We start from the raw sequence: 24,404 nt of genomic DNA on the forward strand, positions 1-24,404 counted from the left end.
CATGCGTGAACGAGGTTGGAACCCGGGAGTAACAAGTGGTGCAGGACAAGTATTACAGAGATGTCCAAAACCCAGCAGGTAATTTAACTGTGGGACTGCAGGTAAATCCATCGGCAGCCACAACAAAATGGCCAGGTCTAAGGAATAAGAAGCAAGGTTTCTTACTGTCACAGCACCTCACAAGATAGTTTTTGGTGTTGAGTGTATGTTCCTGCAGCCTCTTGGTATGCTCAGCTTGCTAACAGGTTTAGTTTGCAGTAATCACTAGCTTCTTAATAATGGTGTTTCGCCTTTAGTCTGCAGTGAGTTCTGTAGGCTGTCTGCCCTGTGAACATCTGGGTATATGTCACGTCCGCTTTGCCTTCAGTTGTTACGGCCATATAGCATATATCTATTTTGATGAGGAATCAGATGTATAGTTGGTTTGGCTAGATCTAGTTTTAAGCACACATGCAAAATTCCAATGACCTGTAAAACAAGCAGCAATGCATCCTCAGGCCTGCCACTTCATACCCAAGAAACCAGCACACACTGGCTGTAAGCTATAGCAGAAGTCCTATTAAGAAGCATGAGTGACTTCTGCCCTGACTACTACATCGTTCCTTTCTATGTTGGAATCAAAATCCCCATTGCAGCTCTTTTAACGCTATTTAAAGAGCTCGATGTAGGTGCTTAGTAGAGAAAAGAGCGCTTGGCGCTCCCCCTTAGTGATGTTCTGAGGTCAGACCTGGTACCAGAGCTGATTGCCTTTATGGCATACAAGCAATGTGACTTCTGCCGATCGTTTTACTTAGAACCGAGTGCCGTAGTGAGTAAGAAATGGCTATTCTGAAGGAGATGTTTGCCGTTTCTTTTGATTTGACTAAAACCAAATGGACAAGGTTTAAAGAGGCCCTCAGTAAAGCAGACTCTTCCAGCTAATTACGGTGCACACTGATATAAATGAGAATTGTTTCAGTGTCTGTTCTTTCCAGGAATCTCTAGGCTGCCTGAAATAGTGCAGAATTAAGAAAGAGAAATTAATAGAATGTCAGTGTGCTTGCTTGAGTCAATGCTTTAAGAAATTTTTTGGTTTATCAGTCTTTTCAAGGGGATGATAGAGAAGATAAGGAAGCACACCACTGAAAATGTTGCATAGAATAGTTTAATCTGGAATTTTCTTACGTTTTGTCAGCTATAGTATGTCTAAGCAATTCAGCTAGCAATTAGTTGTGTAATGCCTTGGGTCAAATTCTAAACTGGATGCAGAGAAGGCAAGCTTTTGAGGACAGGATTTGAATTACTGTATTTTGGAGTTGAAGAGATGGATTAGCAATCCATTTAGGGCTGTGTAAATGACCATGGACATGTGAATATCGGCAGCTTAGACCATCTTTTCACGTAGCTGATGGGAGTTTTCCTGTAGTACTTAAGTGTTGGTAATGCTGCCACATGAGGAAGATAGTGGAAGACTCATGTAGGCCTTTTTGCACCTCCGGTCTACACAGCAATGTAAGTTTTTGTGGTTCTTGCTTCCAGAGAGCAATCACTATTCCTAGGCATGAGTTTTGTGCAGTGACTACCTGTAGCCGCTGTGGCATGAAACTTAGCGTAACCTGCAAAACTAGCTGAGAACCAAATTGTTGGGCAGAGAGGCCCTTCTGCTCTCCTCGTGGTGGATGCAGTGGGCTGCACACCTCTGCATCAGCGTGCAGCTGCAGTGGTGACTGCAGTGTCAAAATATCTTCAGGCGCTCATCCAAGCTAGAGCTTCACAGTGTCCAGGTACAAGTCCCTCTCTTAATGATATCTGCACATTAGAAGTATTTTTAAAAAAAAAAAAGTTGGCAGTTCTTTTGAAGTGTTTGAAGAGCTTGTCGTCCGTCTCCTTGGCACTGTCATTAAGATAATGTGCACATACAGTATTTTATAGATCTTAGCACTGGGAGGTGCTGATAGCAATACTGGTGGACTTGCAGGCACATCTCAAGTTCCAGCCAAAGCAGTGCATCCTTCTTACGGCGTGGAGACACGGCTGCTGGGATTTAGGTATAAAAGCCTCCTTAGCCAGGCCATAAACCCGCTTGCTTTGCAGAATCGGGGATATCATTCAAGTGCTCAGAATGTAAGTATAAATGATGCTAGGAAAAGTGAGTATTTTAGCCCTACCAGGGATTTTAAGCTACCACAGAGAAGCAGCTAATTCTTGGCCTTGGTTTATGTAGTTAAAATCAGCAAGACCTTTTATTACTGAATTTAGTGTAAGAGCTGGTTTTTCTCAGTTTTCATCCCTGTGTCAATTGCCCCTTGGTAAGGATGCCTTAAATACAGTTGACTGAAGCTTCAAAAGTAGGACTTTATAACAGAAATGCTAATGCAGCCTTAATTATAGCTCCCTGATTCTGCAAAGGGAGCTGGGAAGATGCATTTGTCTAGTTTGATTAGGTTCAGCTGTTATCCTGTGTTTGGAAGATGACAGCCCTCCAAACCGGAATGCCTGGGCAACGTGCGGTGTGCTGCAGTGAGAGTGCAGTCTGGGCTTCAACACGTAAAAGCGCTGTAAAAAGGCAAAGCCCCTCCACCCACAGCCTGACCCAGTAGCCCTAGAAATCGGCATGAAATCTGCCATCAGCATGGAAAACCACAGCAGTTTTAAAACGTAGATGTGGGCTGCCCAGCTACTGCGGGGCCAGAGAAGTCTCATTGAGTTCCGCTTGCTGTAGCATCATAGTCGGCGCTTGTGGCCACCCATTTGCTAAAAAGAAAAAAAAAAAGGAAAGCAAATCTGGCAATGCACTGCTACTTCTTCGTACTGTTGTACCAGGACCTATTTTTTTACCCATCCCCAGCTTTATAATGTTTATGGTGTTAGTTCTTTTCCAGGCCTTTGGATAAATCCTTAAGTGTTGCCCTCTGCTGCTGCTCCCCAAGTGGGTTCAGCAACTCTGCTCCTGGTTTTGCATTCTGCAAGGCACAGGATCCCTGAATATTTAGTGCTGAGGTATCCGTGAGAGGAGAGGAAAACCAGCCACAGGTAAATGAGGCATTGTGCTATTTTAAAGACACCTTGTCTGAAGCTTTTTCAGGCCCTGATTTGGCAAGGCACCTGTGCACGTGCTCTGTTTCAGCAGCAGCATCATTGATTTCGCTTGCATGCCTGAGGTTACCTGGTGGTTAGGTCTCTTCCTGAGTTAGTGGTGCTCTGGCCTCTCCTCTGCTAGGGATCCTCCTCAGAAGGCTGCAGTGCCGATGTGAGGGGCCGTTCTTCTGGCTGTGTGCGCACTGGCGTTTGGATCCATGTTTGCTTGCATCTTAATGGTGTAATAGGCTGTAGTGCAGTATGAAAATTGCGTTGCCAGCATCCATGAAGTTCTCGGGAATGAGGAGTCCCAAGACTACTGTGAGCATTAAAACAATAACATTGACATTTTTTTCTTGCAAGAATGTTCACAGAGGAAAAAAGATTGTGCTTTGTGGTGTTTAATTGATAGGGCTTTTTGGCAAGCTGGATGATAAATCACTTAAATTAGGAATCGTGAGAGCCAATTACTGCCAGATATTCTTCTGTTCTGTGCCTCCAGCAGCACTGCAGTGATATTAGTACAGGCAGTGAGTTCTGCAGACCTTTACTAATAGAAGTAAATAACAGCGATAGACAATACAAATGAAAATAAGATGAAAGAACTGCCTTGAAGACTATTTCCATCTCCTCTAGATGTAAATATCAAGAACAGACTGGGTTATAGCCATAACTTGTTTGTGATTCACCACCCTGGGATGTTAAAGGCTATTTTTTGACTTATATAGTATTATATTATATATATAAAAAAATACATAACTTATATAGTTAAAGGCTATTTTTCTACTTATATAGTATTTGCTGTAGATCTCAGTTAGCCAGGACTCCCATTGTCAAGGCCATTGTACTCGTGGATTTCTATGGGCATCTTCTTTTTCCTGTGGAGCATGTTTCTATGAATAATTCTAGGATTTTTCATGTTTATCCAGGATTTCCAAATATCTAGCAATCCTGGACATGCTTGGTTCTGTGCAGACTTGTGAGCATGGGTGGTGAGTGTATCTTGTCCCAGAAGCATCACGCATTCTGCATGGTGGTCTGCTCCAGTGCACAGTAGCTACAGCACAATGACAACAAGTTTGGCGTGCTATGTATGCACCAAAAAACCATCTAGTACCTGAACATCTTGAGGAGCCATGAAGCTTTCTGTACATTTGGTCGACATACTCAGCAAGTCAATGGGATGCTTGCCTGTATAGATTTTTTACAGCACGTGCATGCATTGTAGGGAGGCATAGGCTTCCTGCATGTCTACCGCATTATGTATATGGACGTATTTTAGCTCTGAATGGCAGCCCTGCCATGGTGCAGAATTTTATACTATCCCACAGTGAATGCTGAATGATTGCAGTTTGCAAGGGAGGGTCTAAAAGGCAGGTGAAACAGGAAAGGGGAAGAAGCATAATGTTATAATGGTCAACGGCTGAATTACTGTTTTAAAATTGTTCTTCTTTGTTGTGCCTTCCAGAATTATAAGGCCACAGTGAGGATCTTCTGATAGATTTGATGGAAGTTACTTTGCATTATCCCATAATCTTTAATCATGTCCATAACTCTCTTGTTCTATAGTTTGCTCCATTATCATCGACAGAAAAAGAAATGAGTGCATGGGGATCACTCATAGGAGGAAAAAAAGTGAAGGGCTGAGTCTTTGAAATAGGTCTAAAAATGCAAAGTTAGAGTTTCGAGATGAACTTTCTAAAAATGAGGTGGGAGCTGGGCTGCTCTGGAAACAAGTAACCTCTGAAAGGTATAAAAATAGATCGGATTCCCTAGTCAGTTGTGTATTTCTGCGGACACAGAATATAGAGAAAAGAGGTCAGAAGGCCACTGCTTGTGCACTGTGTAATGTCCATGAAGTGGCTCATTTGCAAAAAGGGGTTGCTTTTTGAAGTTGCTAGGCTTTTGTGTCCTGCCCTCCCCCTGTTCATCCAGTGGGTAGCCCAAAGGCAAGCGCTGGCTTGACCTGACACCCAGCTGGGTGACTGGCGTGGGTAGAGCTGTGGAGTAAGGCAGAACTTCATCATATGGTAGAATTTACTTCATTGCGCAGTTAGTGGGGCTGTTGCTATATGGGCTTCTGAATTAAATTTAAAACACCAGCAAGGAAATGGTGAAGCCATGTGTTTTCCTGCACTTACTATCTTTTTTTCTTCAGGAGCTGCATTTGTACTTCAGGTAATACCATCTTCCAAAGTAATGTTAGCAATGTTGTTGAAGTATTAAATCTCAGTGTTAGGTGTAACTCATTCAGGCACGCAAACTGGAACAGGTATTTTCATTGTGAATAACAATTGTTGCTGAATAACTATCTAACAAGGAAAACGTAATTATAAAAGATCTTTGCCAACTCCTGCACTAATTGAATGAACAGAATTCTTCTGTACTACTTTGCAGACATAAGCTGTTATTGGATTACTGCATTAGCACAGGGTTGCTGTTTTACCTTTGCCCCACTCAGCAGAAGAGCTTTCAGGCTTTTGAACTAGAAAGTCTTGATTATGTATCAAATGGCTTGATAGGACAAGGGCTGATATTTTTAAACTAAAAGTGAGTAGATTTAGACTAGATACAAGGAATACATTTTTTACAACAAGGGTGGTGGAACAGGTTTGCCCGAAGAGGTGGTAGATGCCCCATCCCTGAAAATGTTCAAGGTCAGGTTGGACTCGGGGGGGGCTCAGAGCAACCTGATCTAGTTGAAAATGTCCCTGCTTGCTGCAGGGGAGGTAGACTAGATGACCTTTAAAGGTCCCTTCTGACCCAAACTATTCTATGGTTGTCTTTGTCTTTCTAACTAGAACCGTGTTTATACAGGACCTTGAAATTGATGGTATTTTAACCACATTCATTTTCTCTTGGCTTGTTGATGCAGTATCTGCCAACCAAAAGTGGATAGGACTGGGAAGAAGCCTTCTTTTCAACAGGTATTCATTAATTCTTGCTTTGAAAAGGTTCTTAAATTCTATTTACATGGTAGGGTCATCAACAGATTCTTCCACACACTTCTAAGAGCTCAGGTCTGGGTTGAAAGGGTCAAGAAAACAGCTACTTAAGCAGGTAAACTGTGCAGATTATTTTTTTTTTCCATTATGTTTTGGTTGGTTTTTGACATTTTTAATTGCTATGGCATCTACTCAAAATAGGGTGGTTTTTTTTAACTGCAGTTGAGTCCCTATGATAAACTATGGGGTTCTTTATCTTTGAACACTAAACAGCAGATGACATTTGATGTTCTGGGGTTCTCACTGTGGAACAATTTTTCCACAAAAAAAAAACTTGACAAAAGTCAAGTCCTCAAAACCCCTTGTTCTCACTTAGGCCATTGAGGTATTTTATAAGATTCAGAAACTGCAGCGTGAAAAATTTGCTGTGTTTCTTTCTTAAGCTAATGTCACCTCAAATAGAAATACTGCTGAAGCCATTGCATTTCTATTTGATGAACACTACTCCTGGTATCAGAATAGCAAATTTAGGTGAGACAAGAGTAAGAGTTGTGCAGCATATATTACTTCAGTTTCTAGCAACTGCATCATTTCATGTAAGAATTTTAAGATTTTTTAAAACTTATTCTCCCCCAAGTTTAAAAAATTTCATTTCCAAATATTTATGCGATCTTCTCCAGTGGTTGCACCATGAATTCATAGTAATGTGAGTTTTCACTACACCAGCAGCAGCAGCTGCAGTGAATACAGAAGAAAGAAGAAAAATCTTCGTTATTGATTGCTGTTTGGATGATAGAGACAAGGATTTCTCTCTGATCTCAGAGCATGGGCCTTAGCTATGTGGCGCAGAGCTCTGAAGGGAGCAGCTTTCCATCGGCTTCATGGGCCCGAGGGAATAGCTGGAGGAATGCGCTGCGGACTGAGCAGCTTCACAGATGGTAGGTGGCTCGGGGGCTTGAAGAGCACATGTCTGTCAAGTTTCTTGCACCGTGTAAGACTCACTCTGCTACACGACACTTCCCCTCCTCAGGATTGTCTCTATCACCTGCAACAAAGCCACGGAGGTCAGAAACAAGCTGTGTAACCAGGTGTACGTCCTTGTCATCTAGCGTGGACCCCCGATTAGCATGGATTGTATCTTGTGCAGTCAGTTAAGTCGAAAGCAGAAAGCCCACAGCTGTTGTCCGTTTTGTTTCCAATGGACTTCGTTCTTCTCCTGCTGAAACCACTAGCAACCTTGCCATCAGTTTCAGCTGGTAAGGCTGATCAGTATCTTAAAATTAGAGGAAACAAAACCCAGTGCCTGCACCTTGCCGTGGCCTGGCTTGCTGCCTTGTAATGAACTGTCCTTTGCGTTGACCTAATGGTGGTCCCACTGAAAACTAACAAGTTGATGAACTGCTCTACATCATGATGAAGAGGTCTTTTCAAATATAAGTCCAAACAACTCCTTTCAAGTGTCTTGTGGAAGATGATGTGTTTCACAGCAGAGTGTTTGCCTACAGAGCTTTCTTGCCTTGGCCAAGAGCCATTTCAAGTCAAACAGGCTCAGACTTCAGAGTGATGGAGATGCTATGTCAAAAGAAAGGAACATGTTGAGAAAACACCAATTTTTCAGTCAGGGTTCTCCACTGAAAAAAGTGGGTAAAAGATCTCTACCTAAGAATTGACTGCAAAGCTAACTATATGTAGGTTTTTTAACTCTTTAAGCAGCCCTGGCTTTCTGTAACACTTCTGGCCACCTCCAATATAGCACTCACTCTTGCAAGGAAAAGGCATGTTCCTTGTTCCTGTCTTCTTCAGAGCAGATTAGAGGGTGAGTTTATGATAGAATTCCTTGCAATATTCCTCGAGCAAGAGGTTGTTGCATTTTTACCCAGACATGAGTTTCTGTTCTAAGCCAAAGAAACAAGAACTAAAATTGATCAGGGGGTGATGGAGGAGGGGTAAGATACGGATCTTACTGCAGAGTTCTTTGCAGTATTATTGGATTCATTAATTTCCTTATCAAATAGAACATATTTTGTATTACAAATTTCTACCAAATTTTCTATTGCTAAAAGACTGCCGACAGATTTCAGGAGGATTTGAAATTACTTAATTGTTGCATTGACTAACTATTGAGTTGGTCGACCGTTTTCAGAGGTGAATCCTTTGATAAAACCTTGACATTTTAACTTCCGAGCAATTTTTCCCAGCATCCACGCAGGCTTCTAGCATGGGGATTGCCCACTGCTCACCTTTATAATTGGGCAGCTGGACATTCATCTCAGGCTTAGGGCTTGTGATGATGAACTTCACAGGAGCTGTGACTTTCCCTCTGAGATGCAGCATGCCGAGAGAACTAATGGCACTTAATCCAGGGTTATCTTGGTCAAAGAGGAAAGAGGCCAAACTCCTATCTTCACTAAGAATAGCCAAATACTAAAAAGTAACAGACAGTGGAATAAAGTAGATTAAGTTAAAAAATAAATTCAGTTATCCAAAGTGTTGCAGTACTGGGAAGAGATTTTAGAAAGCATTATGGTTATATTAAGTATGTCCTTTAAGGATAGAAATATATAAGGCAGATGTGATTGTTCCTATCAAACCATTACATTTAGAAAGATTTTAATATGTTTGCAATGTCTTGAAAGTAACAGCCAAGACTGTTTAACTGTAATTGTGGAAATATATCACTTTGCCCTTTAGTGGTGTACTCAGTGGGAGATAACACCCAGGGGGACATGTCATCATCTCTGTCAATGAATGCTTTTCTCAAATGAAAAAAATAAATCGATTCTGTAATTAATCCAAAAGATTTCCATGTTTGCCTTGGGAGGAACAATAAACATTGGGCAAAGAAACCATCTCTGTCTGGAAGAGAGGGGGTAACGATGGTTTCACAGTGAAGGAGTACCTCTGCTTTTCATGGAAACGGCTGTCGGATTCCAAGCAGAAAGGAGGACAGAAATTTATTTGCAAAGTGCTGTGAGTTGCAAGAAGGCACAGAAGCACCAAGCTTTTGCACAGGTAACCAAGGCACACGCTGGCTTTTCAGAGAGTTGGAGGTTTGTTTTCTTCCCACAGGGCTGTGTAGCGTGTTGACAGCCACCACCCCCGGACCCGATAGCGTTTCACTCACCCCATCACAGCACACATATTGTTTCTGCCACCTGTTGTACCCTGTCCTTCCAACCTGTTGTTGCGGTCCTACGATGTCTGGCATTATCAGTGAGACTGTCATTTTCACTTAAATACTAAATAATAACCTGTTCGGTGGTTTGTGAAGCCTTTGTGGCACCCTTCAGCCTGAGCTGCACTCAGTAAATGAATGCAACACTTGGAACTACCAGTGATAAGCAGATGTTAGGTTCGTCTTTCTCATTAAGGCAATTAGTGACCTGTGGGAGATGATCAATCAGGGATTTTATCCATCTCGACATCGGTGTCTGGTTGCCTGCACAGAGGGATACTGTTTATAGCCCAGTTCATAATTTCTCCCTTTCCTGCTCATCGTTATTATTAAGCAAAGAGCCTTTTTCCTTCTGTTAGCAAAACCAGGATCCCTCATGCCCCAGTTTTAGCAGCTAATGTCCACAATAGGGGCAACTGTAGGAGTTAAATATAACTGTCTAGTGTAAGGAGAAGATTTAATGGGAAATGGTTGGCATTCTTTCTTCCTAAAGGCAGGGGGGGTGGGGGATGACGGGGCGGGGGGATGACAGCGGGGGAACGTACACACACAGACACACGCATCCCACAGCCAGGGAAGAGGCAGGGAGCAGGCAAGGCAGAGAGGGAGTGAGAGTAGAGAGCGAGCGATCCCCAAAGCAGCCCTGCAGCTCTGAGCTGGAATCTGCCAGGGCACAGCCAGCATGTTGGTCCTCAGCCTGCTTGTCTGGGGATCTTACCTGCAGCTCTTCTGCTTTGCTTTACCTCAGACTGCGTACGTTGACAATGTCTTCTCAGTTTCAGCAGGTAAATTGCTTTAAGTCTTGTTACTTTTCCTTGCTTGGAGCTCTCTGCACTCTGATTCTTGCACTTTCCGGTGACTGGAAACGCAGGAGGAAAAAATACATACTTCAAATTGCAGATCTCGGTGGAGGGATTTTGCATTGCAGACCTGCTCTGCCACATGTCAGGACATTTTGTTGCTTGGTTGGTTTTGCTTTTTGCTTTATAATTCCTGGTTTTAAACCCCTCCCTTCCCTTCCCCCAGAGAAATAATAGACAAGATCCTCAGCTGCTCTAAAATGCTTTTTTTCCATCGGCTTCTATGGTGCTGTGCTAATTCATGGCCCAATTAGTATATTACTTGCATGTCTGCATGTTTCTTTCTATTTTGGATGAGTTTAGGCAGATTACAGCAAGGGAAAGAAAATTAATCTCAATGTATATCTGCTTCTATAAATAAAGCCCTGACCTCAATGAGCGCTGCCGGGGTCCGACTGGATGTTAGCAGAATAAACATCATCTGGCTCTGGCTATGACACTAACGAATACTCGGATGACTTACATAGCAAACAAGAGTCCGCTGCATGGAAAATCCCTGCTAGGCAAAGGCAAAACAAATTAGTTGTCAGCTGAGCCGGGGCACTGGAAATCCCACTTAATAGATTTTCATTTCATCAGCAAGACTTTCCTTCAGCCACGTTCTGTGCGAGGGAAGGGGAAGGCTGGCGAGAGCTCTGACTCCGTCTCTCCTTTGAGGAACTTTCACCAACTTGTAGCAAATTGCTGTCTCCCACCTTCTGCCCGTTATTCTGTATCTGTCAATAGAGATGCTTCTATACTAACGTCCTGGATTCCTTCTGTGTCAGATCTGAGCTAGTTCAACTGAGATTTGTAGGTCGGTGGCAGCTGTGCCTGCAGGTCCTACCCTTGCCTTGCACATGAAGACAGGGACCAAAGGGGTGCACATTTCATGACCGTGCGTAAAATCAATCTTAGATATGGATCTAAAGACACACGGCCTTTCTCTCTCTCTCTCTCTGATGTCTCCAGTATGACCAGAGCCAGGTGGTTTACATCCAAGGCATTTATGAGACAAGGGTGGTCAGCAGGCTAGCTTGTATGAGTAATAGATTTCTGCGCTAAGGAACAGTGGTATGTTTCTGCTAACAGTTTTTTTCAAAATCTTTTAAAATGTGCAGAGCTACTACACTGTAGTTCACTCCCAATGGTTTGAACAGTCCATTCATTTAAAGATAATCAAATAATAAGATTCTGAGGACCACAAGGGTAATGCTGATATCCTTTGGAGAAAAGCCCTATAGCATTTAATAATGCAGCCATTACAATTCTGTAGTCATTTCAGATAGCTTTTAAGATAACATCTAGAGAAGCCTAATGTCTGAAGAAGTACATCCCTTGAAAAACAATTTAGTCCATTCTTTAGGAACTAATATTTTTTTCTGTTAAGCTCTGTAGGATGCTAAAAAGCATTTACATTTGTTATCATTGGTGTTCAATTGGGTATGCTTTTTCCATTATGTTGAGATTAGTTAATGCTGAAGTACAAGGAATCATCAAGATTTATTTTCTCTGATATATTCAAAATTGCATTGCAATAGCATGTAAGTCATTAGACTTCAAAAATTGTTTTGAAGAACCTTACATTTATTTGATACTTGTAGATGCTACCCAGACAAACAAGAATTTCATGTTTCCATCACCTGTATGGCCTGGTCTTTCTCCTGTGGCACACACTTGTGTGTCTAGAGAAGCTGTTTAAACTGTCCTCTTTGAAAAATAACAGTTCAACAAATAACTTTCCCCTTAGAAGAGGAAAGACTTACCGTCTCTGCAGAAACTGTAGTAGAAGAGGCAAATATGAAGAAAAATGCCAGACTCTGCTCTACACAGAATTATTTTCCGTAGCCTGCAAGAGACCCCAGGGCTTCCCAGGCAGAGCCTGCAGCCAGCTGCGGCCCCTTCCTCCTCCAACCCCGTAGACCAGCAGTTTCTGGCTTCAGGCTTGGAGAAGGTGTGAACCCGATGGGGAAATCTGGTTCCCAGTGTGGCAGTTTGGGCAAATTGCCGCCATGCACCACTCGGCAGTAAAGCCCCACGCTGTGCTCTTCTGGCCCAGGCACTGACAATTGCCTTCATACCCAGCAAGCTCTTAGCAAGGCTTCTGTCACAAATGTAAACGTTTACTTGATAATCTGTGGAAAAAATAATAACTGGCAGATGATTCAGTCATAATCCCACAACCGCAGGGCTGGATTGACCGTACTTTGATGAGCTGTTACACACCTGTGTGCCATCGTTACTTGCTAATCAGGGCTATTTTGTATGAAAAATGACATCAATTTCTTTAGTACTTGGATTGCATCTCCATTTTAAGAAACATGTCCTAAGAAAAAAAGCATAAAGTTCTCTCTTTTCTGGTAGAAATCTCACAGTGGGTACAGAAGGTGAATTAATTCCATTTAAATTCTCAGTTATTTTAGTGGTTTCTCAAATGTTCTGTGTCTGTCAGCTGAGTCAATTATCTGTATCTGGCACCAGGATGCAATTTCACATTTGAAGTATGGATTTCAGCATGGTACTTGCAAATTCTAAAACTAATCACATTTAACAGTGAGGATGTTTTTGAGAAATGACTTGTCTTTCCTATGGTTGGGAAAATGCACTTGGGTGTTTTCCAGGTGTCTGAAAACTTCTGGGCTAAAAGTACTTTTATTTCTGTCCTCCCATGTCTTTGCATAGCCAACAGGTCACAAATGAAAAGGTTTACAGGTCAGAGCAGTAACCTGAAAGCAGAGATAAACAACTGGTAGGGGGGGGGAAGTGTAGAATAATTGGGGAAAGAATAATCTGAATATTTGTTTTGCTGCCAACTCCACCGTATAGTCCCATCAGCCTCAAGCAACAGTGCATCCTTGTTTCTGGAAGTATTTTGAATGTGACGTCAGCTCCAAAAAGTTGACATTTCTGGAGGAAATGCTTCAGGGAATAACATTACAACATGCTCAAGCATGCGGCTGTGGTTCCACGTGGCAGTGAAGACCCCAGGGGTGGGTACTCAACTCTCCTGGAGACAGCAGGTCTCTTTTCAGGGTAATCTGCCGTATCCCACCCTTACGCCACTGTGTTTATGGTGTCACTTATTACCGGTTTTCAGAGCTCTGCTCCGCTGAGGTTCCTGTGCTGTGCACTTGAGGAGGTTGCATTCACGTGGTGAAAACCAGGCATGAATTTTATGTTCATTTTCAGTTGGGTCAGATGAACCAGCCTGCACCTTGTAAGAACCAGCCTGAAGGAAGCCACCTTCTAAATTCAGGCAGTAGTAGGACTTTCTTCCACCCACCCCCCATTCCTTCTCCCCTATTCTACTCATCCAGGCCAAAGGTTTCTGAGGTTTTTCAGAGAGATGGGAAAGTATTTAAATTACCAGCAACAGCTGGAGAAGAACAGTATCTCGATGCTTCTTCTGACCCAAACTGCCTTTTACACATGCCACAAATGTATTCCTTGGTTGAATTTTCCCCTACTGTCAATATTGATGCACAACCCTATGACAAGAATAGGGTTGATTAAGAACATCTTAAGGGCATTAATTTAAGAGATTAATCTGAGCATCACTGGCAGTATTCTTCACACTTTCTTTGCCTTTTTCCCATTATTTTCCTGAAGAAAAAGAACACCACGTCCCACTGGGTGGGTGGCCTCTTCGGAGTTGAGAAGGTGTGATATTAAGCTGCAACCAGACCTCGTGTGGGATAGCTGCAGAAAAGGGTTCAGCTTTCTTGTGGACCGACGCTGTTGGAGCAGTAAGAGCCGTGGTGATGGGAAGGCGGGTTGGGAGCAGGAGCTGTGCAGGGTGCCGCAGGGAGGGGAACGAAGTACCCCCTGCCCTCGGGGGAGGGAGCGTTGTGCATCTGTGAGAGAAACAGTGGGAGAGAGAAAACACAAAACCAAGCTGTGATTCTTGACATTGAGGGAGTTGGGATCCTGGCTACCTTCCTGTGAAAGCAATATCTGACTCCATCATCTGGACGGGCTGGGGGGGGTCCTCTAATGAACCAACCTGCAGGCACCCTCAGTACTGTCAAAACAGCAGAGGTGTCAGGTGGACGGGTTTTGTTTCTAAATAGAGTAATTGCAAATATTTATTTAGGTAAAATCACAACGGAAATAACAATCAGAGTGCATGCAGGAGTAAGAAAGACACAGAAGGAATTTAAAATAAGACCAACAGTAAAAGCTGGAAGATCCTCAAGGCAGCAGCCAGAGCCTACAGGGAGAACAGCCCAAAGGGTAGCTAGCAAGCAGAGGTGAATCTCTGAGGGGCAAAAATATGAGTCCAGGGAAGGAAGCCTGACTCTGCTCTGGAAAGTCAGAATGGGTCCAGGAGGTGCCCAGCATCCTGATGCTGTTGGTTGTTTCCCATGGAACACACAGGAGCAGGAAAGCTTTGGTTAGATTAAAATTCCTGATGGCAATGAGCCACTGGCAAAGGCTTCATTAGGAGAAGGAAAGCAAATTATCATTGGCCATAAAAGAAGGCAGTCACCTGGCTGTGGATCTGGCTAGGCAGAGGTCTTGCGGCTGGATTTAGCCGGGCATTTAAAAGCTTTCTATCTTGTTTGTGACTCACAGAAGCCTGAAAGGGAGGCAACAGATTCCTTCAGTAGAGTATCTCTTCAGTTTGAGAGAAAAAAATAACCTTGGGATTGGCCATTTGCATTTGAGCGCAGCTGCAGGCCAAAGGAGCGGCTAGAAAGATAAGCCAAAATTGCCGTGTGGTGGTTACCCTCCTAAGCTGATAAAGCAGCAGTTCCTCAGCAGTGACTGGGGAAAGGCTTGGACTGGTAGCAAACTAAGTCTAGTATGGTGTGGTTACTGGTACTTTAAGTAAATGGGTCTTTAAAATAAACACAGTTAAAGAAGCACCTGATTTGCCTTTATCTGTAGTTTCTCCCTGGTAGATACAACCTGTGAGAATCCCAGTTTCCTGCTCAGGTCAATGTGGATAATGCTCAGGGATGAAATCACCTCAGGATTCACAGACCTTTCTGTGGTGGTGCATGGTGCAATGCCTGTGCCGAGTCCGGTGGGCGCGGAGCAGCCACGCTGGTGCACAGCCTGTCCACCACTTGGTTCCTGCAGCCAGCCTCGTGTGGGGAAGGGCAAGGGGAACACTGATGCAAGCCCCAACAGCAAAGGACCCCCACGAGGTCCTGTTGGATTAGCAGTCGGCCAATAAGTAGAAGCCCACTTGATCCTGTGGGTGAGAGACAAGGAAAGGACATCAGAGTCGGTTCAGGAGGTTGTGGAATTTGCCTTGCAGCAGTAAATAAAAATCAGAAGAGGACACAGCCACTAGCGAGGAAGCTAGGCTCGACAAGGCACCCTCTGTACAGCTCTGGGTCTTGCATGCAGGAGGGGAAGGGGGCTTCTGGCCTGCTTGTGGCATTACTGGATGGCAAAGCGCTCAGGTTGTCGAAAGGGTTCAGTAATGCAAATGAAGGGAGAGGGTTCAGTGAAATGCTGTTTATCACCGACATTCGCTCACTCCAGAAAACGCATATCAAAGGACCATGTGGTCCCCCCTGTGTTCCCCAGTTGCTCCTGGTTTAGTAAAAAGGTTGACTTGCTTGGCTTCATGTGGTGAGCTGCTGGGGGCAGAGGCTTCCTGGTTACAGAAGCCAGGACTGATACCTGGGCTCCTGAAGTGCAGGAAGCTGGGACTACAGCGGTGGCCAGTTCAGAATTCTTTTCTGGGGCAACATTTATATTACAAGTGAGGCAGATGTCCAGCTTGAGACTGTGGAAGCTCCTCTGGAGTCACAACCCAAGCAAAGCCGATATTTTTCAGATAGCTGTTCTGTGGTGAAGTTCTCCAGCTGCCTGGGACAGAGGTCAGTGCAGGAGCTGAGGCAGGGCTTGCTCGCCTTTCCAGCGAAGGATGCACCAACCCATCTGAAGGTTTTTCTGTAACCTGTGAATGTTTCTGACAGGCAGCAACTGGTCTAAAAGGGAACCTCAGCTGAAAGCGATGCTGCAGCTGCCACAGAGATCCGAAGTGGTTCAAGTAGGCTTGTCCGTGCCGTATCACTGTATTGGATGTGCTGGTGAATACTAGATTTTTGTTGTAACCAGACTGGAACGTGGAGGCTTCCATTCCAGCACAGCAAAGCAAGCTGTTTCAAAATAAGATGTTTGCCGTGAAAGGATAGGAGCTCCACCAACAAGCTATCCAAAGTGCTGCAAGATCAGCTCATTCCCTAGGTACTTGTTGACAGACAGTGCTTGCAGGCGCCTAGTACAGACAGTTCAGTTGTGGGTTCGCCAATACAACCAAACCCCTGCACAGCAAGGGAACAGTCTGTGACTTCGCATTTTGGTTTTACAGTCCATTTCATATCGGACACAGAGGCTTCCTGTGGGTGGGCTGTATTGGCACAGGAGCACCAGCAGCATAATTGCAAGAGAAACTGTTAATCTTAGTTAAAACTATGGAAAAATAGAATTTGTGTTTATACGTGGGGAAGTTTGTTGTCAGGCCATGTATCCCTGCAGGTTTTAACTCCTGGTGCTAGGATAGTGTGTGATTGCAAAATCAGGGGGCACATTCAGCTGTAATGCAACATACGACTCACCCAGGGCACGTCAAGGAGACCTATTCCACGCTATAGCTTAGGAGGAGGAGGAGAACTAGGGAAGCCCTTCAGTTCTAGGGGGAATTGATTGAGGAAGATCAGAAATAGGTGAGAGAGAAAAACCCCACAGGAATTAACAGACCCCAGCCTAGATGTTCTGCTTCTCCCCTTCTCCTCTCCAAGGAATCATCGCTTTAATGAAAAGGAAATTGGGGGAATGCTTTTCTATAGTCACACGGCTGTAATGGTAAAAGGGTATTTGGGGTGAGAAGATGGATATAGGAAGAATGCAGAAGACCAAGACATTGGGGGAAAACCAAAAGGAGCTGTTAATAATTTTTCTCAGGAACTAGCAAGTGTGTATGCATAAATGCATATGCCTGGGGAATGCACACGAGTGAAGGGAGATGCTTTGGTTAAAGAAGGCAGTGCGACAGTTTCAGTTTTCTTCTACCCAGGGGAAAGTTCCAGTGGATTTTTTTGTTAGCTACTTGAAACTACGAAGTTAACAACTTTTTACAATACCAAGTCAATACAGAGTCATTTTTTTGAAAGGCAGACGTCAGCTGGGCTGTGAATCTGTGGCAGTAAGGGAATCGTGAGGAATTAATACAGCGCATGGTAGCAAAGTTTCAAAGAGGGATTTGAAAGCATTTCTCTGAAGTCTTTCTGAGCACGCAGCAACATCCGCAGTCACATAGGGGTTGTCTGGGACTGTCTGAGCATACGGTGGAGCAACATCAAAGTAGAGTGCACATTTGATCTATGCCAGCACTAAGAGGTTATAATCTTGCAGCTGCAGAAGGGTGGCACCGGGGTGTCTCAGCTTTTTTGCTACTGATGGCACAGATGAAGGCGGAGAGGGCTGCGTGGCAGTGAATGGCACATAGAAGTCTTTCGGGGCTGATGCAGCAGCCATCCTGCATTAGTCTTTAGTGTTTCAGGCTCTTCTACAGATTGTAGTAGGGTTTTAGGCTTTAATACTCAGAGTATTTATAATATTGTTCTGGTGTGACAAGCAGTTGAGTTTTATAATCCAGTTCATAAAGTGCCTGAGATGAGATACTGTGATTTACCAGACTGGAACTCTGTTTCTGGTGTTGTAATAGAGTCATCTGTGGCTTTGGGGTGTTGCTTAAATCTCTGTGCCTCAGTTTTTCATGCACTGAAGGGGAGCACGTAGAGTTGTCAGCATTGTTTAGCAGTGTCTAGAGCTCTGGACCTCTGCAAATGGAAAGCAATAGACAGAAAATTGCACAAAATAGCCCTGATGTGGTTATTGGGATTTATAAGCCATGGCTTTATTTTATAAACCCACATTATAACCCACTGGTCTTCCACCTATCAGATTTCATTGGAATTTTCATGCTCTTGGGAAGCTGCAGTGCAGAGCCAACCCAAGCAAACACTCCTCTTTCTATACTGATCTCAGAATTTTCTTTCTGCGATCAACCTGAGAGAACAGTATATAATCTTTCGGCATATGGGTTGCCCGCATACATGCACATACTGATTAAATGTCTGAAATATTTGCATATAGGGAGTAAAAGGACTTACCCTGCTTAGAAAACTCACAAGCCCCTTTGCTTTCCTGCATCTTGCCATTTCTGCGGTGGTTTCCAAGGCTGGCTTGCCAGGACGCAGCTGCTTGCCACTGGTCGGCCGGGCTGCGCGGGGCTGACTGGGACTTCGCTGCCCCTGCGTGTGCAGGAGGCACCGGGGGACACGGGGGGACCTGGGCTGAATGTTAGGTGAGGAAAGGAGACAGAACGTCCTTGCCCCCCCGCCAGCCGGGTGAACACCAGGATCCAGGCAGCGTGCCAGGGTTTGTGGTGGTGTCAAGCTTTTTGAATGTCGACTGATTTTAAATACTTTTATTTATTTATTTATTTAGACAGCTTCTGCGTGTGCACCAGCCGCTGAAGTACACATTACAGCTGCCACAGCCCATAGCCATTTTGGGGATTAAAAAGGGAGTATTTTCAAAATTTTGTGAGTTTTTCTTGGCTGAAAAGAAGTTTGCAAGGTTTTGGCTGAATTTTTTAGTTTTCTGTCAGAAGGATGAGGAATTGGTTTCTAATCAGCTTTTCTCTGCTCCTTAAAGACTCTGAAGCCCTATTTCAAGCAAGAGGGAACCGGAAGCAGAGGAGAAGAGAGCTGCAGCTCCATGACTCATCCTGTAACTCCCATGGGAACTTCATGGGTCACTCCTCCATGCAGACACCATTACCTAAGCTGCAGAGCTTGATACCTTTCTTTGACATACTTATATTAGTTGGTTTATAAGAAAAGATATATTTACGCCATCAACTATAAGGTCTAAGTTCAAAAGGGTGCTGAGAGATGCAGACCATTTGCCAGCCTGACTGTCCAACTCATCTCCAGACATGAGCTGCATTCCTGTCTCTGCTTATGTGTCCTTAAGGCATGTTTTGGGCCACAAAGCTTCATAAAACACATTTTCAAGAAATAGGTATTGTTAATGCTGATGCACAGCTTTGGGGTTTTAAAGGAGAGCTCAAGGTGCATCTGCTCTGTAAGTAAAAGATTTTGACCCATGGCCCTCAAAAGGTACTTTTGACAAGCTCTTAAACTTTTCTGACTTAAAAGGGAAAAGTGCCTTAGTCACCTTGCAACAGATGTGCAGAACGGCGCAGGGCGCTGGGGCCCGTGGCGTGCTGCTCTGCTTGCAAGGAGGGCAAGAGGAGCCCGAGTGAACAACAACAAAGCAGATAAAGTCTCGGTTTCAGCTGGACAAGCCCACGTTCATTAACTGACGAGTCTGCCCAGCTCGTTTATTATTAATTCTGAGTGGCATCCAAGTGGGAGAAGCACCTGTGAAGGGGTGTCAGCCATCAGAGGTCTCTGTCCAGCAGAGTCCTGCCTGTCACAAGCTGGGCAGGCCACCAGCGCTGGTGTCAGGCTGACAAGCCTTTGGATAGCAGTGTGGCTTCCCGTCAGGGCTTGCTGGATGAATGCGGTCACAAATAGGAAGGGAAACACATGTTAAGTATCTTTTTCCTTTCTCGTCCTTTCCTCCTGGCAGCTGGCCTACAGCTTTGTGATTTTAGGATAGAAGTCACTTCCGTAGTTTACTTACGATTTTTTTTGGATGGAATCCTGTAAATCTAACTTGAACCCAGGACACCACTTCTCTGGTAGCTCCGTTGCAGCTGGGGGGGTCCGTAGGGTTGAAGGTCAGCTGTAGGAACAGCTCTAGGAGGGCTCAGAGACCTCGTATGAGCCCCACTCCAGGGGACTCGGCGTGGGCGAAGGCTCCTCTCTGGCTTTGTGTTGGACCACCTCGGGTAAGAGTTCCCAAATTCCAGCTATGGTCAGAAGCAAGCAGTCTGCAGGAACAAAACGAAACATTGCAACAGCTTACCTGAAATATGTTATTTTGTGAAGCAACCATTGCCAGTACACCCATAGACGTATATAGTCACTGTCTTGGACTAGATTAACATACAGTCTGGACCATAAAAATAATTTGAGTTTGAGCATGGTAAAGACTTTCTATTCTAAAGCTGACTGTAAAAATGTTTATGTTCTCTGAAAACAACTGCCACTTAGACAAGTCCTAGAAGGAGTTTCTCATTTTATCTTCTTTCTCTTACTGAATAACTTCTTTGATATTGAAGTTGTTTCCATATGAGATATGTAAATGCATGCTCTGGGGAGGCAGGGTCTTCATGTTTCACCGAAAACTATGACAGTCCTATTCTTGGGCTGAGATTTTTTCCACTGATGGGGACTGGAGTATTCTGAAGCTGTGTTTAGCAAACAAAGCTAACCTGGAACCTAAAAATATACACTGCGTTTACGGAGAGCCTGTAAGCCTGTCAAGGTAACTTTTTTGTGATATGAAACAAGCCAATAGTGTGATGGTTGTACGTCTTGGAGTTATCACAGTTACAAAATCCATACCAATGAAATGCGGTGCTTATTGGAAGATCAAGTTCTAGCAGTCGTACCTGTCATCACTCTGTGACTCACTTTTTTGCTCCTTCTGCTGTCGTTATCACCTGTCATTCCAGTGCCAGCCTTTTCTTAAATAGTGGCTTTACAAATACATCTTCCAGAACATAGCCATGGTTAATGATGGAGCCCCTGAAAGATGAACTACCCACATCATTATAGAATTTATATCTATCCTACATAATAGAAACAGGATAATTTTTTTCTTGTTTCTTCATAGAGATGAGTACATGCTATCACCATTCATACCAGCAAACCTAAACTGGGTTTCAACCTAACTTGTGGTACAGTAGTATTAGAATAAGACTATAAAGACTGAAAACAGTAGCTATTTTGCTTTTTGCTACCAACTTGGTTAGCTATAGTGTTTTTCACAATAAAACCTCTTCCACAGAATTTCGGACTTTGCTGCTAAAAAGAAAAACCCAAATATTTTATAATCCAGCACTTGTCTTTACTCATGAGGACATGATAAGTATCCTATTAAAGCTATAGATGTACATTTGTATCTAATCTTATTTTTGGAAAATATTTAAAGAACGACACTTTAATCTTCTCTCTCTCTCTCTCTTTTTTTTTTTTTTTCTTACACAGCAGTACAACTGCAGTAATACAAACTTTTTCTACAGTACGTGATAGTGATCTTAGAAGGAAGCCACATCAGACCAGCTTTGATATTTGTATTCTTGTTGAATGATAATAATCCTGTTGAAATTTAGCTAGATCACGTAATAAGGTAGTACTAAGAGTGATGATATCGGAATGTAGCCTAAAATAAAATAATAATCACATTTTAGACCGTGTTAAATTACAAGCTGTCCGTTGCTTTAGTAAGATGCAATTTAGTCCCAATGCAATATATTCAAATACAATCCTGAAATTAAGAAAACTCCAGAAGTATGTGTGGTAAAAATTGGAGACCTTAGTTACAGCTGCATGAGAGTGACTGAATTCAGGATAAGCCAATACAGAATTTAACTCTACACACCTTCGTATTTTATTGCTTGTGAGAATTGGACGCAGACAAACTCAAACCTTTGCTACTTTTTAAAGGACATTTTCAGTACGTATTTAAAGCTATAAATGAAACAATATATCTCTATTTTTTATTCTAAAACTTCTGCCTTTCTCTTAAATTGAAAGTTTTGGCTCAGTTTCAAACTTGTGAGGAAAAGCCGAAAAGGAGTCTTCATTATGGACCCTTTCAGACTTCAATTGACACATCTTTCAAAGGTATCAATGCAAATAACATATTGCTAGACAAAAAAATCTGGATGACTTAAACTACCCTTGAATGCTGCTGATTCACACTCCTCTGAGTGGCTCTTTTCTGTGCATCAGGACTGGGAACATGCTGTCCCCGTTAATGTGGGATGACGGGACTGATATAATACATTTTCTGAGACGTTTGAAAATGTAGAAGTATCTCTGTCCCTTAGAAAGTTTGCCTTACCTTGAGATGTGGCTAATATCCAGCCTGTGCTTGATTTGCACACAAATCTAGCAATTTTGTCAGGTTTGTCTTCCTAGAAACTTAATTTAGAGGTTTTCTATTAATACCAGATACTTCACCATAGGCTTTTCTTCCTACTGTGTTTGGCTCCCTGCCACCCTTCAGTACACAGACACCCATTCCAGCTGCCACAAGCCAGAGGAAAAAACCAACAGGCATAAATAAATGTTTGCTGTCCTTGGCAAAACCTTTGCAGAAAGCCCCATCGTGATTAGAAATATATTTCCCAAGGAGTAAACAGGTTCAGAAAAAAACTCTCACAGTATAAACGCATCACCTTCCAATTCTTTCTCTGTGAACCCTTGGTCAGAGCTTCCTATATTGTTGATGGGAGTTTACTTCTTAGAAGAGGTTACATACCTTGCTGAACGCAGCTGAGGTCCTGCCTTACTAGTCAGATGGTGACAAAGCTATCAGCTAAGTCGGAGCTGCAGAAAATTTATTCTTAGGGATGATGCAGGAATCAGAAATAAGGCAACCTGATTTCAGTCCCAGGGGAAATATAAGCAGCTGGGCTGTGGAGCAGCTTCCCACTCGGTTATCACAGACGGGCCTGAAGCAATTTGGTCCATGGGGAAGGTTGGTGGGCAACAGCACGGGGCGCTTCCTGGTGGCACACGGGCTGTAACGGGAACTGGAAGATGCTGTTTATAACACACTTTTGGGAGAGAGGGGAGAGAAAGCGAGAAATATTTCAATCTGTTTTCTAATGTTGCTTATCTAAAATTTTCCAAAATCAGCCTGTGTCATAGCCACATTAAGAGTTTAAGACTCTGCCTAGCCTTCAGCATGAGGAGGAACTCATAAGGGACCACCCAGGTTCTTAAACCCCTGCTTGGATTACAGTGTTACAATCAATGCACACAGGATATAGGAAAATCCTGTGGAATGCAAACTCCTCTTATTCTGGGAGAAATGTTTGTGGCGTTCAAGGCAACAGACGGATGTTTGTATTGAACAGATCTCCCATGTCTGGAACAGAAGAAGGAGCTCACCCGCAGAGCGTGCTGCCTCCTCGGCCCTCCTCCACCACCCCTGTTTCCACCACCATACTTCAGGCACAGCTGGAGCACTGTAAGTGTGGCCCGGGAGCCTTTCCCCTCTCTTTACGTGACTTCTTAGGTGTGACAGAGACTGAAGTATCCTCTCAAGCACCTCTTCATGGCACCCCCTCAGCCCACCCGTCTGGCTGTGTTAATACGGCTCTGTTAGGACAATCATTCAACATCCCAGACTAGGGCTTGAAGTGAATCTCAAATAGAGCAAGGAACGAAACAAAGCTGGGTTTGTTCGGGCAGTTAATTAACTTTAAAAAAAATTAACTTAAAAACTTAAACATATCCTCTTTACTCTGTTTTGGGAACTTAAGAGTCAGGCAATCCTGAACTAAAGGAAATGGCAGTGCAATAAACCAAGTAAGGACAGAAAGGTAATTTTCTGTCCTGCACAATGGATTTCAGGGTGTACATTATGTATATGTCCTGTTTTGCATCGCATTTGCCTTACCCAGTAGGTGAAACGAAGGTCTCAAAATCCTCCTATGGAATCTATTCCCGCCATTTCATTTTGCAGAAAGACAGACATGTCTTAGTTACTGGTATGCAGTTTTCACTCACCCACCTATGCATATACCTACCTGCTCTACATGATATGTATCCATACACATGTTAACATATGCAGCATAGAGGATACAATGGGTATATGATACAGCAGCTTGCCCAATTATTCTTATTGCCAGGATCTGTTAACTTCACATATTTTCCACCCCAACATTAAAAATGTTTCTACCTGCTCAGTAATTCCTATTTCTTAACTCTACTATTCATCTACCATATACAAATACTGCAATTGTTGCTGGTGTTACGTAAATGATGATCAGTAAGATGTCTAACAAGAACTAACCCAAGAAAAAATATAGTGTGAAATCCTCCATTATCTTCAGAGGGATCAGGATTGAGCTCAGGGTGCTGCTCCCCGCCCCCCCCCCCCCCCCCCCCCCCCCCGACCAAAATCTACTTGCCTCACCTTTCCTCATCCTCTCCCCTCTCTGTGCTTTGATTTCCACGGAAAGGAGACCCAGAATCAAGGTCCTGGGAATGTGCTATACTTCTTCAGTGAGGATGAGGTTGGGACCAGGATGCCTGAGATTCCCCCCAAACAGCCCAGAGAGTAATCATAAAATCATCCTTACACCATCGTTTCCCCCATAAAACCATGAAATAAAACGAAGCAGTTCTGAGGAGGGGGGGGAGCCGCGTGAGTTCGCTGTGAGCAGTTTGTGCTTTGGAGTCCCCAGCGGGAGCTTTTCAAGAAAACGGC

General features: G+C 43.6%; 1 protein-coding gene and 1 long non-coding RNA gene across 6 annotated transcripts in view; one reads left to right on the plus strand and one right to left on the minus strand.

Annotated features, from left to right (window-relative positions):
* Positions 1-1,814: 1,814 nt before the first annotated feature.
* Positions 1,815-11,013, minus strand: LOC129735958 (uncharacterized). Its single transcript, XR_008731987.1, has 2 exons — positions 9,896-11,013; positions 1,815-8,426 (listed from the first exon to the last, which is right to left on the minus strand). It is a non-coding gene; the product is annotated as an uncharacterized LOC129735958 (long non-coding RNA).
* The window catches only part of COLQ (collagen like tail subunit of asymmetric acetylcholinesterase), a 44,432-nt gene continuing 29,731 nt past the window's right edge, over positions 9,704-24,404 (plus strand). For all 5 annotated transcript variants that reach the window (XM_027814696.2, XM_027814697.2, XM_014285460.3 and 2 more), the window contains exons 1-2: positions 9,704-9,962; positions 23,047-23,159. In XM_027814696.2, coding sequence (XP_027670497.1) covers positions 9,860-9,962; positions 23,047-23,159 — 216 coding nt within the window. In that variant the 5' untranslated portion in view covers positions 9,704-9,859. The remainder of the gene's footprint in view (positions 9,963-23,046; positions 23,160-24,404) is intronic.

Source organism: Falco cherrug, chromosome 4 (assembly GCF_023634085.1).
Source record: "Falco cherrug isolate bFalChe1 chromosome 4, bFalChe1.pri, whole genome shotgun sequence".
In the NCBI taxonomy this organism is placed as follows: domain Eukaryota; kingdom Metazoa; phylum Chordata; class Aves; order Falconiformes; family Falconidae; genus Falco; species Falco cherrug.